Source organism: Drosophila virilis, chromosome 4 (assembly GCF_030788295.1).
Source record: "Drosophila virilis strain 15010-1051.87 chromosome 4, Dvir_AGI_RSII-ME, whole genome shotgun sequence".
Taxonomy (NCBI): domain Eukaryota; kingdom Metazoa; phylum Arthropoda; class Insecta; order Diptera; family Drosophilidae; genus Drosophila; species Drosophila virilis.
This window is the reverse complement of record NC_091546.1, coordinates 15,810,702-15,827,361: the sequence shown is the minus strand read 5'-3', so window position 1 is coordinate 15,827,361 and position 16,660 is coordinate 15,810,702. Positions and strand designations below refer to the sequence as shown.

General features: G+C 43.9%; 1 protein-coding gene across 1 annotated transcript in view; it reads right to left on the bottom strand.

Annotated features, from left to right (window-relative positions):
• robo2 (roundabout 2) overlaps positions 1-16,660 on the bottom strand; it is a 53,889-nt gene that overhangs the window by 8,037 nt on the left and 29,192 nt on the right. The window contains exons 2-12 of the mRNA XM_002051682.3: positions 15,091-15,281; positions 13,066-13,168; positions 10,469-10,765; positions 10,271-10,411; positions 8,316-8,447; positions 7,308-8,245; positions 7,110-7,229; positions 6,640-7,039; positions 2,093-2,188; positions 1,775-2,021; positions 1,076-1,239 (exon numbers count right to left, since the gene is read on the bottom strand). Of these exons, the coding sequence (XP_002051718.3) occupies positions 1,076-1,239; positions 1,775-2,021; positions 2,093-2,188; positions 6,640-7,039; positions 7,110-7,229; positions 7,308-8,245; positions 8,316-8,447; positions 10,271-10,411; positions 10,469-10,765; positions 13,066-13,168; positions 15,091-15,281 (2,829 nt within the window). The remainder of the gene's footprint in view (positions 1-1,075; positions 1,240-1,774; positions 2,022-2,092; positions 2,189-6,639; positions 7,040-7,109; positions 7,230-7,307; positions 8,246-8,315; positions 8,448-10,270; positions 10,412-10,468; positions 10,766-13,065; positions 13,169-15,090; positions 15,282-16,660) is intronic.

Sequence of the window (16,660 nt, the reverse complement as noted above, 5' to 3'; positions counted from 1 at the left end):
AAGTAGTAGTAGTAGTACTATAAGTAGTAGTAGTAGAAGTGGTAATGGAACAATAAGTAGTAGTAGATATAGACGATAGTAGTAGAATTAGTAACAGATAAACTGGATAGTAGCAGTAGTTGGTAGTAGTAGAAGATGATGGTAGTAGTTGGTAGTAATAAAAAGTATTAACACTAGTTGGTAGTTGTAGAAGTTGCCATTACTCGAAGGCGTAGTAGTAGGAGCTAGTAGAAGTAAAAGGTAGTAGTATTAGTCAGCAGTAGTAGAGTTAATAGCGTATTTTCTAATCTGCTTCATTGACAAAATCTAATTTTTAATATCAATTGCCGAATCCTATCACATCTTTAGACCGATATGTAATGCCCTGTTCAATTTGCACGCCCACGAGTTTAATTTGCCGGTGTCCTGTTCATTGCATCGTGCCACAAGCCAACGCGCAGCGTTTACTGTGCAACCAGCTAAACCGAAAGCCTAAGCATCAGTGCCACATGCGGTAGTTTACAGGCGAACCGCTCTGTCCCGTTCCCCCATCCACAAGTCCCTTGCCCGATTTGGTTTCTCGTAATGCTGCTAATTTCAATTAGACCACAAGCTGTGCCCCCAACTGCCAGTGTTGAACATTGCCAGGGACACACCACACACACACACGCGCACTCACACACAAACACACACAACTTGTTGGTTAATAATGCACACAAAACTAAATGCATAATTGCAGCTGTAGAGAGGCGGGGGAGGAGGAGACGGTTTACTCCCGAGCATAGAACGTCACGTGCAAAATGTTAATTTCTATTATGTGCCCGGGATGAAAATTTGTGCTGCGCTGCCTGCTAAAATATTTATTCGCACCTATTTTGTAGTGTGTGTGTGTGTGTGTGTGCATGCATGTGTGTATGTGGCGCCAACAATGGAAAATTAGCGTTATTTATAAATGCAAGAGTAAATCTGTATGTGTGTGTGTGTGCAAAAATTCTAGCTGGAAGGAAGCGCCGCTGGCTGAACGTAACGGATGCGGCTCGGATGTGGCGGGGAAGAAAAAAAAAATAAAAGAGAGCTGGTTATTTTGGGTACTCACCTCGCATGGTATTCAGCGCGGACTGTTTCATCATCATGTGCTTGCGCTTCACAAAGACCATCGCGCCAAAGGATAACATCATGATGGCCAGTATGGCGCCCAGGAGTATTATGAACCAGGGCTGTGTCAGCACGTCGTTCACATGATCCTGATTGATGGGATAGCTGCGGAAACACGATAAACGATAATCAAATAAATTAATTAAAACAAGATTGCTTAATTAACGAAAAATCTAAACGATCTGGCAACGCTTAAGTGCAGAATGTGTTTGTTAAGTTGGCTGCGCCTAAACAATTCTTGTTTGTGTTCAATGGATATATTTTGCATACGTTGAAATGTCATTTGTCGAACGAAATCCGTTAATCTGTCTTATAAAAAAGCTCCTTTAAATATATATATTTATCTTGTTGAGTAAACAGGAATGCCTCTCTAAGCTTAAGTCTTCGTATTTTAAGAAAATGTGCTATAAACGATGTATTATGCAGTTTCTCCCTTTACAGTAAAGATCCACTATAAGAAACATCTCTGAAGAGATTTTATAAATACTTCTTCAGCTTCGAGGTTCGGATTTCATGTCTAGTATTTTCTGTGTTACAAACTATTTTCTACATGGAACATTTCACAAACTCAAAGTTTAAATATTCTGAAAATCTTCTATAAGAAGGCTTCACTGTAGCTTTACAAAATTCTTGTACTTACCGCTGATTGATAAACGGATCGAGACGCTTGGTAATGGGATCCAGACGCAGTGTGGCCGGCACACAGTAGGGTCCAATGCCAGCATTATTGCCCGCTGCCACGCCCACCGTATACATGACGCCCTCCGTAAGATTGGCCAAAACGAGCGTGGGTGAAGCTGCATCAATTGTCACATTGGTCAATATGCGCGAGAAATTGTGAGCCGTATCGATGCCGCGCACAATTACGTGATAGTAGAGCAAAAGACCTGCACAAGGGTTAAAGTCAGGGGTTAATGAGCGGGAAAGGGTTTTAGTGGGGGGTGGTGAATATACATACCATGCTTTTCCTTCAGTTCGGGTGCCTTCCACTTCAAAAAGACCGCGGAGGCATTTAGCAGAATGGCCTCCATGCCAAAAGGCGCCTCATTGGGCACTAAAAAAAAAACATATGAAAAAGATGAGTTAGGATGGGTTTTCCGGGGTTTTCTTGGGGTTTTGGTTGGAAATGCGTTTTTGATTGTGGCGCCAGCTGCTGGCGGCGCGCTCTAATGAGCCGCGTCTGGTGGCGGCTGCTCTAATTAATTGCCATTTAGTGGGTTAGCTGCTGAGCAGTAGTTGGGTTTCGGGCACAGTTCCGGGTAGCGTCCATTTTTAGGAGCGGGACGCGCATATGAAGTGGTTGCATTCATCACGGCACCTCACGTTGCCACACTTCAAAAGCTCATCTTCATTTGTTTATATATTTCCTGCTGTCGCTGGCATTTACCTCCACCCTAACGCAGCGTACCCCCAGCAGCTGCCGCTAACTAACCCAACAGATCTCTGAATGTGTGTCTGGCGACGGTTGAAGCAATTTCTTTAAATAAACACACGTGCGAATGCGAAACAACAGCAACAACACATCTCTAAATAGGTGCCTGTCTCTTCTGGGTATATATATGGTTAGCCTAGGTATACTTAGGAGCGAGTGCTGCTGCGATTCCTCTTTTATTTTCATTTTGGCTTTGTTTCTTTTCCTCCTGCTGCTGTTGTTGTTGTTCTGCGACATGCTAAAGTGCTTGTCAGGCTTTTTGTCTATGGCAGAGAGGGCGGTTTTTCTCTATCTTTTCTTTACTTATATTTTTCTGATATTCTTTTCTTTTTTTAGCCGTGTCTGATGACGCGCTTAACACGTAGCTGCCATTGTGTGGCATATACGACCTCGGGGCAATTGTAGAAAAAAGTGTTGCACGTCACATTTGACAAACCAATTGGAAAATTGCAATCGAAATGACGGTTTCCCGTTGCTGCTTAAACCCATTTGCCTGCTGTGTATTAACCAAAGTACTAAGTGGCTGATCTGTCAGACGAATGATGCTGGCAATAAAATGATACGGTTTTCCAATCTTAACTCAGCTAAGGTCTTACTCGACCGAACTAAATGCTACTTTTTAAGAAAACTTAGTTCAACAAGTGTTGGGCAATGTTCTAAAGTCGTAGGTACCATATTTTACAACACTTTAATATCAGTGTGCTAAAGTTGCAAATTCATAAGCATGTTTTGTATTCATTATTTACATCCAATTTCGAGTATAATTTTTTTCCTCAAAGAGTTACCCCTATTTTTTTTTCTGCAATTATTCATTGTAAAAGCTAACTTTTTTGGCCTTTTGCATAATTTCTCAATAAGTTCTCAATTTTTAAATTGCAGAGCATTCACTGGACGCCTTCAGACGCTTACACATTTCTTTGCACTCCCCCCAGCTATTTTTGTACCTACGTCCTTTATTTGCCCAGTTCCGTTTTCGCTGAAGAACCTGTGCCAAATGCTTCCTGTGTGGATTTCCATTTGCCCCCGTTCTGCTTGCCGCCCCCAAACCTCTAACCTAATCCTGTGCGAGGAGGACTAGCAAACGCGCATCAAATTTGCATTGCAAGGCACTGCAACATTTTGCAAGGAGGGAGGCTTTGTTAGTGATGGTTTGAGCGGCTGCTCTTCATATACCTAGCAGCAATAATTGTTGTTTATCTTTACACAATTGCGTTGGCAATTTCTTTGAGTTTTTGCTGCTGTTGTTCTTGTTGCTGTTGTTGTTGTTGTCGGCAAAAAGTCACAAGTGGAAATGTGATGCATACGAAATGAGTTTTGATTTGCGGAGCAGACGCCGCAGATCCGCGGCATGCTGCAGCGACGCACGCCGCCGACTTACCCCCAAAATAGGGGCAAAAGCGACCCAAACCCACGAGCCGCACTTTCGGGCAGACAGAGGGCGCTTTGGTGCCGAGGCGCGACGTTTGTGCATTTCATATTGCAGCAGCAGGAGCAACGTTTGTTGACTTATTTGCGGCACTGTGTCTCCGCCAACTTCCACGCCACGCCTTCCTTTTATAAACCAACTCGCATTCACGGTTTGCCATGACATTCCCAAAGCCCTGTCATGTGTTGCCAATTCGGCTATTTTAAAGCTAAATCTGGCTATTTTTATAAGTCGCCTTAATTGGGGGAAATATTAAAATGATTTAGCTGTTTCTAAAACAAAATTATGACGTTTTAGCAAACAAAAAGCTAATACAGAAATTTATAGCTATTTTTAACACTGCATTCAGCTTCTTTTCAATAGCTACGCTTGACAACACTGGCCATGGTCGCAACTCTACTGCTCTCTCTTTCTTTCGTTTCTCTTTTTTTGTATTTAATTATTTTGTAAAAAGTCGCCTCATTGAGAATTGTTCACTTTTTTCAGCGCTTCTTTGAAGTTTTTTCGGTGATAAAATGAAGTGATAAACCTGTCTGCAAAGTTTCGCTCACTGAGTTTGGCATCTTTGCAGAAAGAGAAAAGAAAATGGTAAAGGAGGAGAGCTAGCTTGCAAAAGTGCCGAGTTGAAATTTTGGACAGTCTTATCGGAGAATATGTGTCTCAGTCACAGTGAGGCTTACGAACAATGTCGGTAATACGCCAAGTTTTCGCTTAGATATGCCGAACTTGCGTGAGTTTCTTAAACCTAGCAATCAAAGATTTTAAAGTGGCGAGAAAATAAAACATATGTATGTGTTGTAGAAGTTTGGGAAAGCTAACAACACTGACGGGCAACCGCAAAAGATATTCAACTCAGTATAAGAAGAAAAGTTTAAGTTAGAGAAAAACCGAAAATAGACTTTTGTAAGAGGCAGCACAGACTTATGGCAGGCACATGTCAAACTAATGCGCTCGTTTAAAATTCCCAAACGGTTAAAGCGTCTGAATTATGGTGATATGGGACTTGGGCAATGTGAACTTTAAGAACTGTTGCATAGCTATGAGTGCCTTAAGCTACTCCATTTGACACATATCTTGTGAAAAGGTAAAAGACGGGTCACTTTTAAGAACTCTATATCTTTTTGCTGCTCTTAAGAAAGTATGTTAATCTTAAATTCACCCAGCACAAATAAAGTTCTTGCGGTCTATTCCACTTGATCGCGAGGTTCCCAATATTCCTTTAGTTATTCCAGACCCTGTAAGCATGTGCTCTAAGAACGCTTGCTCAAGATACACCTACAATAATTCCCACGTTTGTGTTTGGTCCTAGGCACCTTAGCCATTTAATATTAATAGTATCGTAAGTTCCTTGCCCAATCACAAGTCTCTAGCCTGACATTGACATAATGTATTCCATTTCTTGTGTTTAGCCTCTATTCCAAACGTTTACCCTACCTTGGAATATGGTAGCTCTGCTATTTTTAAAATATTTTCAGGTTTCTCCCTGCGCAAATAATTACAAGTTTAGCTTCTAGGCACATTCCTTAGGCACATGTCGAGTCATTGAGCGAATCCCTTCACCTGTCTGCCACATGCGACACATGTAAATCGCCACATCAAGTATTCAACGCACTCAACACACACAGGCACACACGGATGAGTTACTCTCGCTTGACAGCCGTGTGTGTTGGAACCTGAGCCTACGTGCTTGCCGCGTTATCCTGCTGCTTGATATCCCTTTTGCATCGCTTTTTATTCCTTTTAGTTCGCATTCCACAGGCTTTGCACACGCATGATTCGCTTTTTGCAGTGTTCAATGATTGACATACTTTTTATTTGCCATATCCGAAAGGGAACCCCAACCTTTTGCCAGTTTCCATGCTCGTTCACAAAGTGATAAAAAGGGTATATTGGTTTTGTGTCCCGATAAGGGACGATAGGGCCAACTTATTGTGTGGATAAAGAACACTCAGCCAATCGGAAGCTGGACTTGCGAAATAAAGATTCCCGATGAGCTCTTCCAAAAGCTAATCAATAATTAATCGGCAAATCGGAATAGCTAAGTTCTTCCACAGCTTTCGAGCTGAGGAATAATACTTTTCAATCAAATCATATTTTCAGGTCTAGCGAAGAAGACTGAAGCTGTTATTGAACTCTGAGCGAGTATTTGGCAGTCGTTGATAGACCAGTGCAACATTTTCGCTGGTTTGTTCTTTTTTGTTTTTTTGTGCGACCCTCAAATTATATGCGATTATGCGACCCGCATAGCAGCTGATGCCAGCTTGGGATAAGGCTCGGCTAAGGCTCAGGATCTGGCCTGGCCTGGCCTGGCCCGGCATTTATGTGACGCAGTTTCCGTTTCGCGCACATATCCTTTTATTGTATTAGAGGTTATTGTTGCAATGCGAACAGCAAGGCCCCAACCCTTAGCCCAGCTGTTGCCGCTGCTGCATTTGTCAGATGGAAGAGTCGACAGAACCACCACCCCCCGCTGCGGAGGGTTGTTGCTGAGGGTTGGTTGGTTGTGTAGGCATTTATATGGTTTGTTGGATTTCGCTGCGATTTAGCCGGTTCATTAGGCGCCGGGCGGGCATAGACAACTGCATATTTGCCTACTTGGCTCCACATAAATAATACATCAAAGAAGCAAAGGATATGGAATACTCACCATCTTCGAGGGTGCGCGCCAGGCGCGAATTTGAAGGTTTGCCCTCGACGGATTTGTAAAATGGCACAATAAAAAATTCATAGAGCGTATACTGCTGGAGTCCTGTCAGCGTACAGGACGAGGCGCCGCCGCCGTTCAATATGGTTAGCATGCGATATTTGTTGGCATACGCGGATTGGATTTGGCTCTGGGTCTGCTCTTGCTGCTGCTGGGCATCCATTGCATCACGTTTGCCGGCAGCGGCAATATTTGGTTTTGTCGAAATCAAAGCCGAGGCGGATGCGGAGGCAGAAGCGGAGCCCAGCAATGGATTCGCATTGGCTGTTACCATGTTTGTTATGGGATTTGGTAGCTGGCGCGCATAGATATAGAAGCCCTCGACGTATTTGCCATTGATGATCTGCATGTGTAAACGAAGCGGTGAGGTTAGACTGGGCTGGGGTCGGTTGGTTGCTTGGTTAGTTACAAACCTGCCAAGTGAGTTTCATGCTGGTGGAGTCCACAACGCTGGCATTGGTCAGCTCCACAACATCGCCGGACAATAGGCTGGCGCGTGCCTCGCTCAGATCCAGGCCGCTATTGAAATAACGCTGTTCAGAAGGGAAGGAAGGGAAGAGAAAGTTAGCTAGTTATGGAGGTAGGCTTCTCTACGGCTCCTCTCGACTTACCGTGCCCACAGCTATGGGCTCCGACATGGGACTGGGCAGGGACAAGCCGTGCGAGTTCTCGGCGCGTATCAGAAAGAAGTAGTTCACGCCCGGCACCAGACCCATCTGGGTGTACGTTGTATTCTGTATGCGTGTGCCCACGGCCAACCAGCCGTCCGTCTCATTTTTGCCAAACATCTCGACTACATAACCCACCAGACTGGAGGCGCCCACCTTGTTGCTGCGCGTCCAGCTTAGGGTAACCGAGTCCTCGCCCTTCTCCACCAGCTGTGGCTTGCCCGGTGGGCCCGGATACGTGGACAATTCCGCGGCGCGATAGAATTTGATGTTCGGATTGGTGGGCGTGTCCAGGCGCAAATAGCCGCTCCATGAGGATTTGCCATTGCGATTGCTGGCCACACAAGTGTACAGGCCCTCATCCTCGTGTCGCTGCAAATCCGAAATGGTCAACGTGCCGGCATCGGATAAATTGCGACGCTCGTGCTCCTGCACATCGATGGGTATGCCATCCAAATACCAGGATATCTGGGGCACCGGTGTGCCCAGCGTACGGCAGGGCAGCACCACAATTGACTTCACCGGCAGTGTCTGATTCACCGGACCCTGTTCGATAATGGGCGGCGGCAGCTCGAACTGTGTATCCACATTGACCACAGTACGGCTGCTGACGCTGCCGACGGCATTCAGGGCATTGCAGACGACCACCTTGCCGGAGTCCTCGCGAGCAAAGCGCGCAATCGACAACACCGAACGACCCTCCGGTGTAAGGGTGACCTCCAGTCGGCCATCCCGATAGCCGGGCAGCAGCAGGGAGCTGTTGCCCTCGACGGACCAGTACAATGTGGGACGCGGATGACCGCTGGCCTGGCACTCGAAGAGCACCTCATCGCCGATCTCAACCAGCTGGTTCTTGGGTCTTGTAATGAATTTGGGTGGTGCTGTGCGAAGAGTGGATTCGTGTTGGAAGTTTAGTTGGGGAATCGCGTGGGGGTTGATCAATTAACTTACCGTGCACGGTGAGTATGCCCGTGGCCGTAATTGAGCCAACCGCATTGTCCGCCTCACAGCTATACTCGCCCATGTCCTCGAGCGTGACGTCGTCCAGCTTCAGACTGCGGTCCTCAAGTATGTGCACACGACCTGTAAGTGGAGTAAGTAGACAAGAAGAAGGGAGTGAGGCGCTGGTGCCATGTGAGTTCAAGCCAAAAACGAGCAACTAACTCCAACGTCATCAGACGCTGTCTTCTTCAACTTCGTTAGTAGTTCAAGTAGCGTAAAAATGGCCAAGACGGCGCTGCTGAGCAGTTCAAATAACCGCAGCCAACTAAGCCAAGCCAGAAGTGCTGCAGCAGCAGCTGGCAGCAGGGTTGAGGCAAGGGGGTAGTTACACACATTGAGCCAGCTTTTGTGGTCGTGTCTTACAATAAAAGATAGAGGACAACAGCAAGCACCAGCAGAGGAATAACAAGAGAAAGTAAATGCTAGCCAAGCCGAAGCTGAAATGCTCTACCCCTTGATTTCAATACTGAACCATTCTGGATGGAATATTCGGTTGTAATTTATTTTTACAGCCAATTGATGCCAGTTTTTTAAATAGTTATGTTACCCTGACTTGCTTTTTTGGGAAATTCAATCCATAAAAATATTGCTATGAAGAGAGAAGCGAAAAAATGGAACATAAAAATTGACTGAGCTCGTGAAGGAATATTATTCCTATGGAACATAGAATATCATGGAACATAGAATATCATCATAAAAAGAACTTGGAATCTATTTTCTAGTTAAATTCAAAGAAAAGCCTCTGCCTCTGCAATTATCTACTAATGGAATTTATATTCACAGTTTGAGACACAAAATAAAATACGTAGCTGGTTACGTAACGAAAATACCCTTCGGAAGGACATTAACAGAGAGCTTTGCTTTCTTTTTGGTTGGTTGCCTGACTGCGAAATAGGTCTCAGCTGTTGTTTTTGTTGTTTTCCCCAGTTGTTGTTGTTGTTGTTGTTGCTCCTTCAGTGGCCACTGTGCCAATTGTTTGCTTAACAAAAGTTTAGCCCCCAAAGAGCTGAGCCACCTTGAAGACCCGTTAGCTGACGGAATGTGTTTTTACCGTATTTTCTTTTACGGCTTTTGGCTGCGGAGGGCAGTTTAAAGAAGCGTAACTAGCTAGCAGAGAGGGGAGATGGGGTGCATGGTTTGATGTGTGTGTGAGTACTGAGCAGTTACCCACTATCTGCCCGCCGGACACACTCCCCTCGGCTGGATGGTTGCACTCTTTGGGGGTGCGTCCTGTCCTGTCCTGTCCTCTCCCGTCTGAAGGACAACATTGCAACAGTCGAGTGTTGTGCAAGCAAAATTGTTGATTGCTGCCAACAGAGATTGGCAATTAACGGAATTAAAAGTTACAGTTGTGTTTACACACAGTGTGGTGAGGGGGCGGGGCGGGGCGGGCTGGGCTCACACTATCATCAACAACAACAACAACAACAACAACTGCTAACAGGCTGTCACTGCACTAGGTGTTTATTACACTGAGAGAAAAAAGCACAAAGACTCAAATGTCCTAAGGTTGCAGAGAGAAATGAACAGATAAATAAAACTGGGCTCAGCTACTAATCGAAGATTGTTACCATCGAATATGGAATATCGCTGACTGCACCTTAAGTTTAAACGGGTTTTATAGTATTTTCTTATCAGCAAAGTTCTAGTTTTCTTGCGTTTCTTTCAGTGTAGCTCAGCAAATGCTGGCTGTGCAAACATGCAAAACCACAGGCCAAAGGCCAAAGCAACCACATAAAACCAACTATTTTTTTTTTGTGACGTTTTCCACTAGCTTTTGCTGCCCCTCACCCCCCTCATTAGGGGGGCAGAGCTTAAATTGCAAACTAGCAAAATGGCCGACGGGCACTTCCGCTTAATTAACTAACTATATGCTATAAAGATATATTCGTATAGACACTTACGCAGAGGCATATTGCCGCCGGAGGCGGTGCGTCGCCACAGGACATCCGGCAGAGGATCACCGCCAATGCGACACTGAAATACAACCGAGCTGCCCACGACAGCCGTCTGATTCTGTGGACCGCGTATCAGAAAAGGACGCACTGCAGAGAGAGCAAAAGAGTCAGACTGAGGCTGCGATTAATGCGGCTAGAACTTACCGTGCACCTTGAGAAAAGCGGTGGCCGATTCACGAGTGCCAACCACATTCTTGACCACACACTGATACCGTCCGTCGTCCGATTGACGGGCATCCTGTATGGCCAGATTGCCGCCATCGACGATGCGGATGCGCTTGTTACCGCCGCCGCCGCCGCTCAGATTTAGAGTTTGTCCGTTCTTGCGCCAGGAGATTTGCGGTTCCGGTGAGCCGCGCGGTGCACCGCATTCCATCAGCGCCACCTCGCCCTGGGCCACTCGAGTGTTTTGCGGTTCCAGTCGAAATTCATCGCGCAGAACTGAAATAGAGCAAGCAAGTGTTGCAGATGGTGGGGTTTTTCCGGTTAAGCTTTGATTGATTCAATATTAATAACTGTCGGGCCAAGGATACGCTCAGGTGAGCCTCGTTCTGACGAACGTGCTGCAGCACTTGCTTTATCCCTTTGCGTTTGGGTCAAGTGCCTGCAGTGTTGCCTGGCATAGAGTGTATTCTTCATACTTAATGCGTCTGCCATTTGAAATGACCCCGCCTTGCCCCCCCTCAGCTGCCACTCAATATGCCAATAAAGCCTTGATAATGATGTGCTGTCCAGGCTTTGAGCTGCTGCTGCTGCTCCTGCTGCAATATTAATAAGCTTTGGCATTTGCAATGCGTATTTTTTCCCCCGTTTTTTTTTTTTATTCGTATTTCACAAACAGAAATTGAAAAATTGATAATGTGCAGGTGTGCTCGACAAACAGTTACCCTGCAACTACACATATAACAACGTGTAATCAATAACCTTTGTCTAGATCTGAATTTATTCGTATAAATGTGTTTCACAATCGTCAAAAGTATCGATCAAAGACTTATCGATACCTTTCATTAATCGTGCTAGTTCTTAAACAAGATCGATCATAACTCTTAGGTTTATTATGCGATTATTCTGAAATTGTCGGAACTTGTAGATGGTAAACTTAGATATGTGCATACCAAAAGTTAGAGCTATATTCAAATGTTTTCTTCGAGGGAAAAGCTATTAAATTCCTAAGTATTTAACCGTGGTTTTCACTATCGTACTTAAAGTCATATCTTTTTCATTATGTTTTCTCCGAGGAAATAGCCAGCGGAAAAGTTATTTCTGATACGAACATGAAACCTTCGCCATGTTACCTACACAAACCCAACGTCGAGCGACCTTTTGAATGCCCACAACGTGTACAGGGTATTTAAATGGAGAATACAAAATGTAAAATGCAAAATGCACTTCAATAAACGCATAATGCGCTTCAGTGCACGCCAAAGGCAACAAAGCTGCTCCGCAAACAAGTTCAGAGTTTTACAATCCGAACCGAGCAAAAAGTGTGCTCAACCGTACAATATTGTTAAAGATAAACAATTGTAAGCAGGTGAAGACCATCAACTGCCCACGTTGATAGCCCTTTAAATGAGCTCAAGTACAGCAGAAATTTGAAAACCTTCTCGCAATATTAATTAATCTGCTTGGGCGGCAGCCCTTGGCAACCGCGCAGCAGCCCCAAAAAATGCGCCCCACCTCAACCCTTAGAATCCTAATCGCTGTGTATATCAATTACAAAACATTTTTGCGAAATGTTTCATTTTATTAATTAGAAAGCAATGCGAATGCATGACGTGCCCGTCAGTTACCAGGCAGCAAGCAGCAGGCAGCAGGCAACAGGAACAGGAACTCAAACTGGACATGCAATGCAATTGTTTTTGGAATTGAAAAGGGTTGCTCCGCCTGCCCAAATGCAAGCCACAAAAGTTCATTAGCTGTAAATGTGCAACGTCAATCGATCAAAGTCGTTGAGTGGCTTTTTTCGGACATGTGCCTATCGTGGTTTTTATATAAAGTGCATTTTAAAGTAACTATTAATAATTACTCAAAAATGGCGTGCAGACTATAGGATGTCTGTGAATCAGCTAAGGCAGGCAGACTTTAGGCTAAAAACCCAAATTTGCTTATGAAAACCTCAATTTACTGGATTAACAACCCCTAACTTACATGGAATTTGGCTAAAATTTATAGAATATGCGGAGTATGTAATAAAAAGAGTTTTTACAAAATAAAATGTTTCAATATTCTTAAATCTGTGTATGTTACATGGCGGGCTTTGCCAATTAGGTTCAGTACATTCAGTAGATCTTATAATCCTTTAACTCCTACAAAGTAGACTGAAGACTAAAGAAAGACTAAAGAAAATCGGCTAAGCAACTAGACTGCAAGGCAAAGCTCAAGTTAATAACACTTAACTCTCATAGGATTTGGCTAAAGATTCTAGTTTATGCACAGGAGGTTCTAAAAAGGGGTTTTACAAAAAAAAAGTATTTGTATTTGTAAAGCTGAGAATATTATATTGATATTTGCATTGTGGGATGTGCTAAGAGCTTTCACCTAATTTGCTTTCGATATTTTGTCAAGAAAAGTCTATGCTAACTGGAATAGCAATCCTTAACTCTCACGGGATTTAGCTAAAAATTACAGAATATGTACAGGAATGCTTAAGATGTAGTTCTGCAAAAGTTTTTTCAATGTATCATGCTAATATTTGGAAATAAAGAAATATTCTTATTTGATATTTTAGATGATCTACTTACATGCGACTTGCAATGTTGCATTTCTGGAACGCGCCACGCCGAACTCGTTCTTCGCCTGGCACCAATAGGTGCCCGCATCGCTCTCCCGGCGCGAGTGTATGACCTGCAAGAGCGAGAGAGAGAGATAGAGAGAGAGAGGGAGTTAGATAAGAAGATTAGATACATTATTGGAGTTATGTGTAAGCTGGGGTTGGGCATTAAGTACGAGTAGTTAGGGGCTTAAGTGCGACACGTGTCGCCGGCACAAAGATCAAAACAGAATGAAGCTCGTTCAACCAAAATCAAATAAAACTGAAAGTGAAAACGTGCCACGACCCTGACTCTAGCCGCTCTGACCAGTCCACGCTGCGTATACGCAATTTAATTTAATTAATATAACAACAACAACAACAACAACAACAGCTGAATTACACACAACCAGACGAACACTTGCAACAACCCCAGGGTCCAGTTGAGGTCGGAGGGCCTGTGTTGTGCCTTAATCACTTGGCCACTTCAGTTTTAATTGGCAACAAACTGTAAGCTTGCCGACAAGTCACTTAGGATTGGGGCACGACTCCAAAAATGCCCAAAATGCCATTGAAAACAATAAAAATAAACTGCTGCGGGTGGGTGGGGGGTTCGAAGAGGGCGGTGGGCTGACAGGAACTCATCACGAATTGCCGGAGCTGTTCGGGCCGAGATATGCCCAAGTAACTGTAAATAAGCGAGCGTATGATGCAAATTGTTGCGAGGCCATTTTTAATGATATAACCTCAACAACCCACCCCCTCCACCCGTGCTCGAAAATACTCTTAGTGCGTCCGGCCGGACACTGGCGTCCAAAATATTGCAACCCATTCGCCAGCATTAGTTGAACAACAATTTAACAAAATCTCAATTCAAAACTCGCCCAGCTCGAAGTAATTCGTTAAATTCCAGTCAAAAGAAAAAATTAAATTTATATCAAATAAATTTTTGTTGCATTTAATGAAAATCAACTGCGCGGGGGGGAGGGGAGGGGGGAATGTAATATAAACAAAGCAGCGGCAGCCGAAAAAATAAGAAGCAGAAAAATAAAACATCAACTGACAAAAATTGCAATCTAGGGGGGGTTGAGTGGGCGGAGGGTGAACCCCCGCACTGCGTCTCGTTAGCTAAAATTGTGAAATGTGCACGCACGTTGGGCAAATGGGGTTGGGTGAAAGTAGAGATGGGAACGGGTCGATATTTAAGGGCAAGAAATGAAAACATTGAAAAAAATAATTGAACTGGAAACTCCTAGAAATGTCTGGTTATTTTATGTTTGGAGCATTTTGGGTGAAAGTATCCAATGTAAAGTTTCTTTATGCATTTTTCATAAAAATATTCTCTTCTATGTATTGTAATTTATTTGCTTTGTGGGGTATTTTCTATTAAAAAACTATACAAAGCCTTCCATAGACCTTGGCAAATACAACAAATTCAACCCATGTCCAAAATATTCTTCTCCGCCTTCCAGCGACTGGAAAAGACGTCAGCATTTATATGAAATACTTTCCATTGCAAATTCCCATATTTAGTTTCGTTCCCTTTTACGCCTTTGAAAACAATGTACAGTGTCTCTTACTGTACTTTTTTGTGCCTTCTCTTTGTGTTCCTTTTCTTGAAATGCGCCCATCTCTAATGCTCAGCGACAGCCGCTCACTCGGCTAGACAATTCGCAAGTGTTTCGGGCCTAGGCCGAAGAGTGAGTTACTGCCCCCTTCCCTGCCCCCACCTCTACGCTTCGTATCATGCTCTTGTTTTTATTGTTATGCGCTGTCTGCACTTCGTTTTACTTTCCGATCGAAATGCAACCAATCGGAAGCGCATAAAATAATATGAGCAAAAATTTATGCACAAATGTGTTGCGTTTCTCAGGCGTGTGAGAGAAGAGAGGAAGAAACGTGGAGAGCGAGTGAGGGGCAGGGGTTCCAAAAGAGTTCGAATGAAATTTCGCATGTTATGAAAGCAGCAGCTGTAACCGAACATAATGATAGAGTCTAGTCGGGCCTCTTAACTCACCTTCAGAAAGAATAAACCACCCGCGGGCAGCATTATGCGATGCGAGCCCGCATCCGTTTTCAGTTCGCGTCCATCCTTGAACCATTGGATCGTTGGTGTTGGACTGCCCTCGGCCTTGCAGTTGAACGTGAATGGATCATTTTTTGGCACCGTCGTGTCCATGGGATGTTCGATGATGTGTGGATTTTCACCTGGCAAATGATAAAAGAGAGTTGGAAAATTAACAAATTTTGTTGCTGAACTGTTGCAGGAATTGAAAGAATAAAGTAAACCCTTGCCGTCAACCACTTAGGAGGGTTATTTTCTTTTCTTCATTTGACCACCAAGGGCGTGTTCCGTTATTACAGACTTAAGATCAAACATATGTGTCTCAAGTGGCCCTCTCTAGGGACTGGCAATACATCTTGCCTACTTTAAACAAGTTTTGTCACTTAATGCGCCATTAGAGTTTCTTGGTGGAAAATGAAAATACATCTATTTGCAGCAAATCCCCCCAAGGAGCAAAATCCGAGCTGAAATTATGTTAAGGAGCAATGAAATTCACTTGAATTTCGGTCCACGCATCAAATTCAATTAACTTCAAGAAAATATTTGCTCGCCCACGGTGCAGACAGAACGAGAAGCGGACAGGACGAAGCAGACTAAACATAAATTTACAGCATGTCGATAAGAATGAAACAAAGGACAACGCTAGATAAACTTTATTAAAAGCGGCAGCAACAGTGAAAACAACAGCAACAACAACAACAACAACAACAATGGCCAGCGAAATGGAGAACAGCTGAAATGTAATTACAAAAAGCGCTTAAAGGTGAAAAATATGTGTGTGTGTGTTTTTGTGTGTGTTTTGCGGGAGGACTAGGAATGGGCGATAGTAACATCATTCAGCCGGAAATTAAGTTCTGCAGATTTATTGAAAGCGGATAGTAATGAGTGAGAGAGAGAGAGAGAAAGAGAGAGGGCTGAACGAAAAAGCACCGTTGCAACCTGTGATTGAAGAGATATTACAGTTAGAGAGAAGCGAAGAGAAGAGCGTTTGCAGCTAACGAACGAGTGTGCGAATTGAAAGGGAATATGAAACAGAAGAATGGTAAAATTGAGTTACAAAAGAATTAAATGTGTGCAAAAAATCAAATATAGTTATGCTCGAAAAAGTTGATTCAGCAGAGAGACTGTGAAATGAAACGGCATGCAAATCAAATCACATCGTGACATTGTTATCACTATGAAAAATCACTATTCACTAATTTCGCTTTGAGCTTCACGATGCCATTTATCAAATGCGTGTGTGTGTGTGTGTGTGTGTGTGTGTGTGTGCAGAGGAATTGCAGAGAAGCGCACCTTGGTACATTTGTCAATTGCTTTTGTGCCATGCCAGCAAGCTGGGCAGCAACAGCAGCAGCAGCATCCTTTTGTGCTCTACGCTTTGTTTAATACACAGCTTTGGCTATTGTCTGATTTTGCACTCTACCCCCACTCTCACTTATTCGCACACTCACTCTCACGCTCCCTCTCTCTCTCTCTGTGTGGGCATTGCGTATCCCTTTGTTGTTGTTGCTGCTGCGCTGCC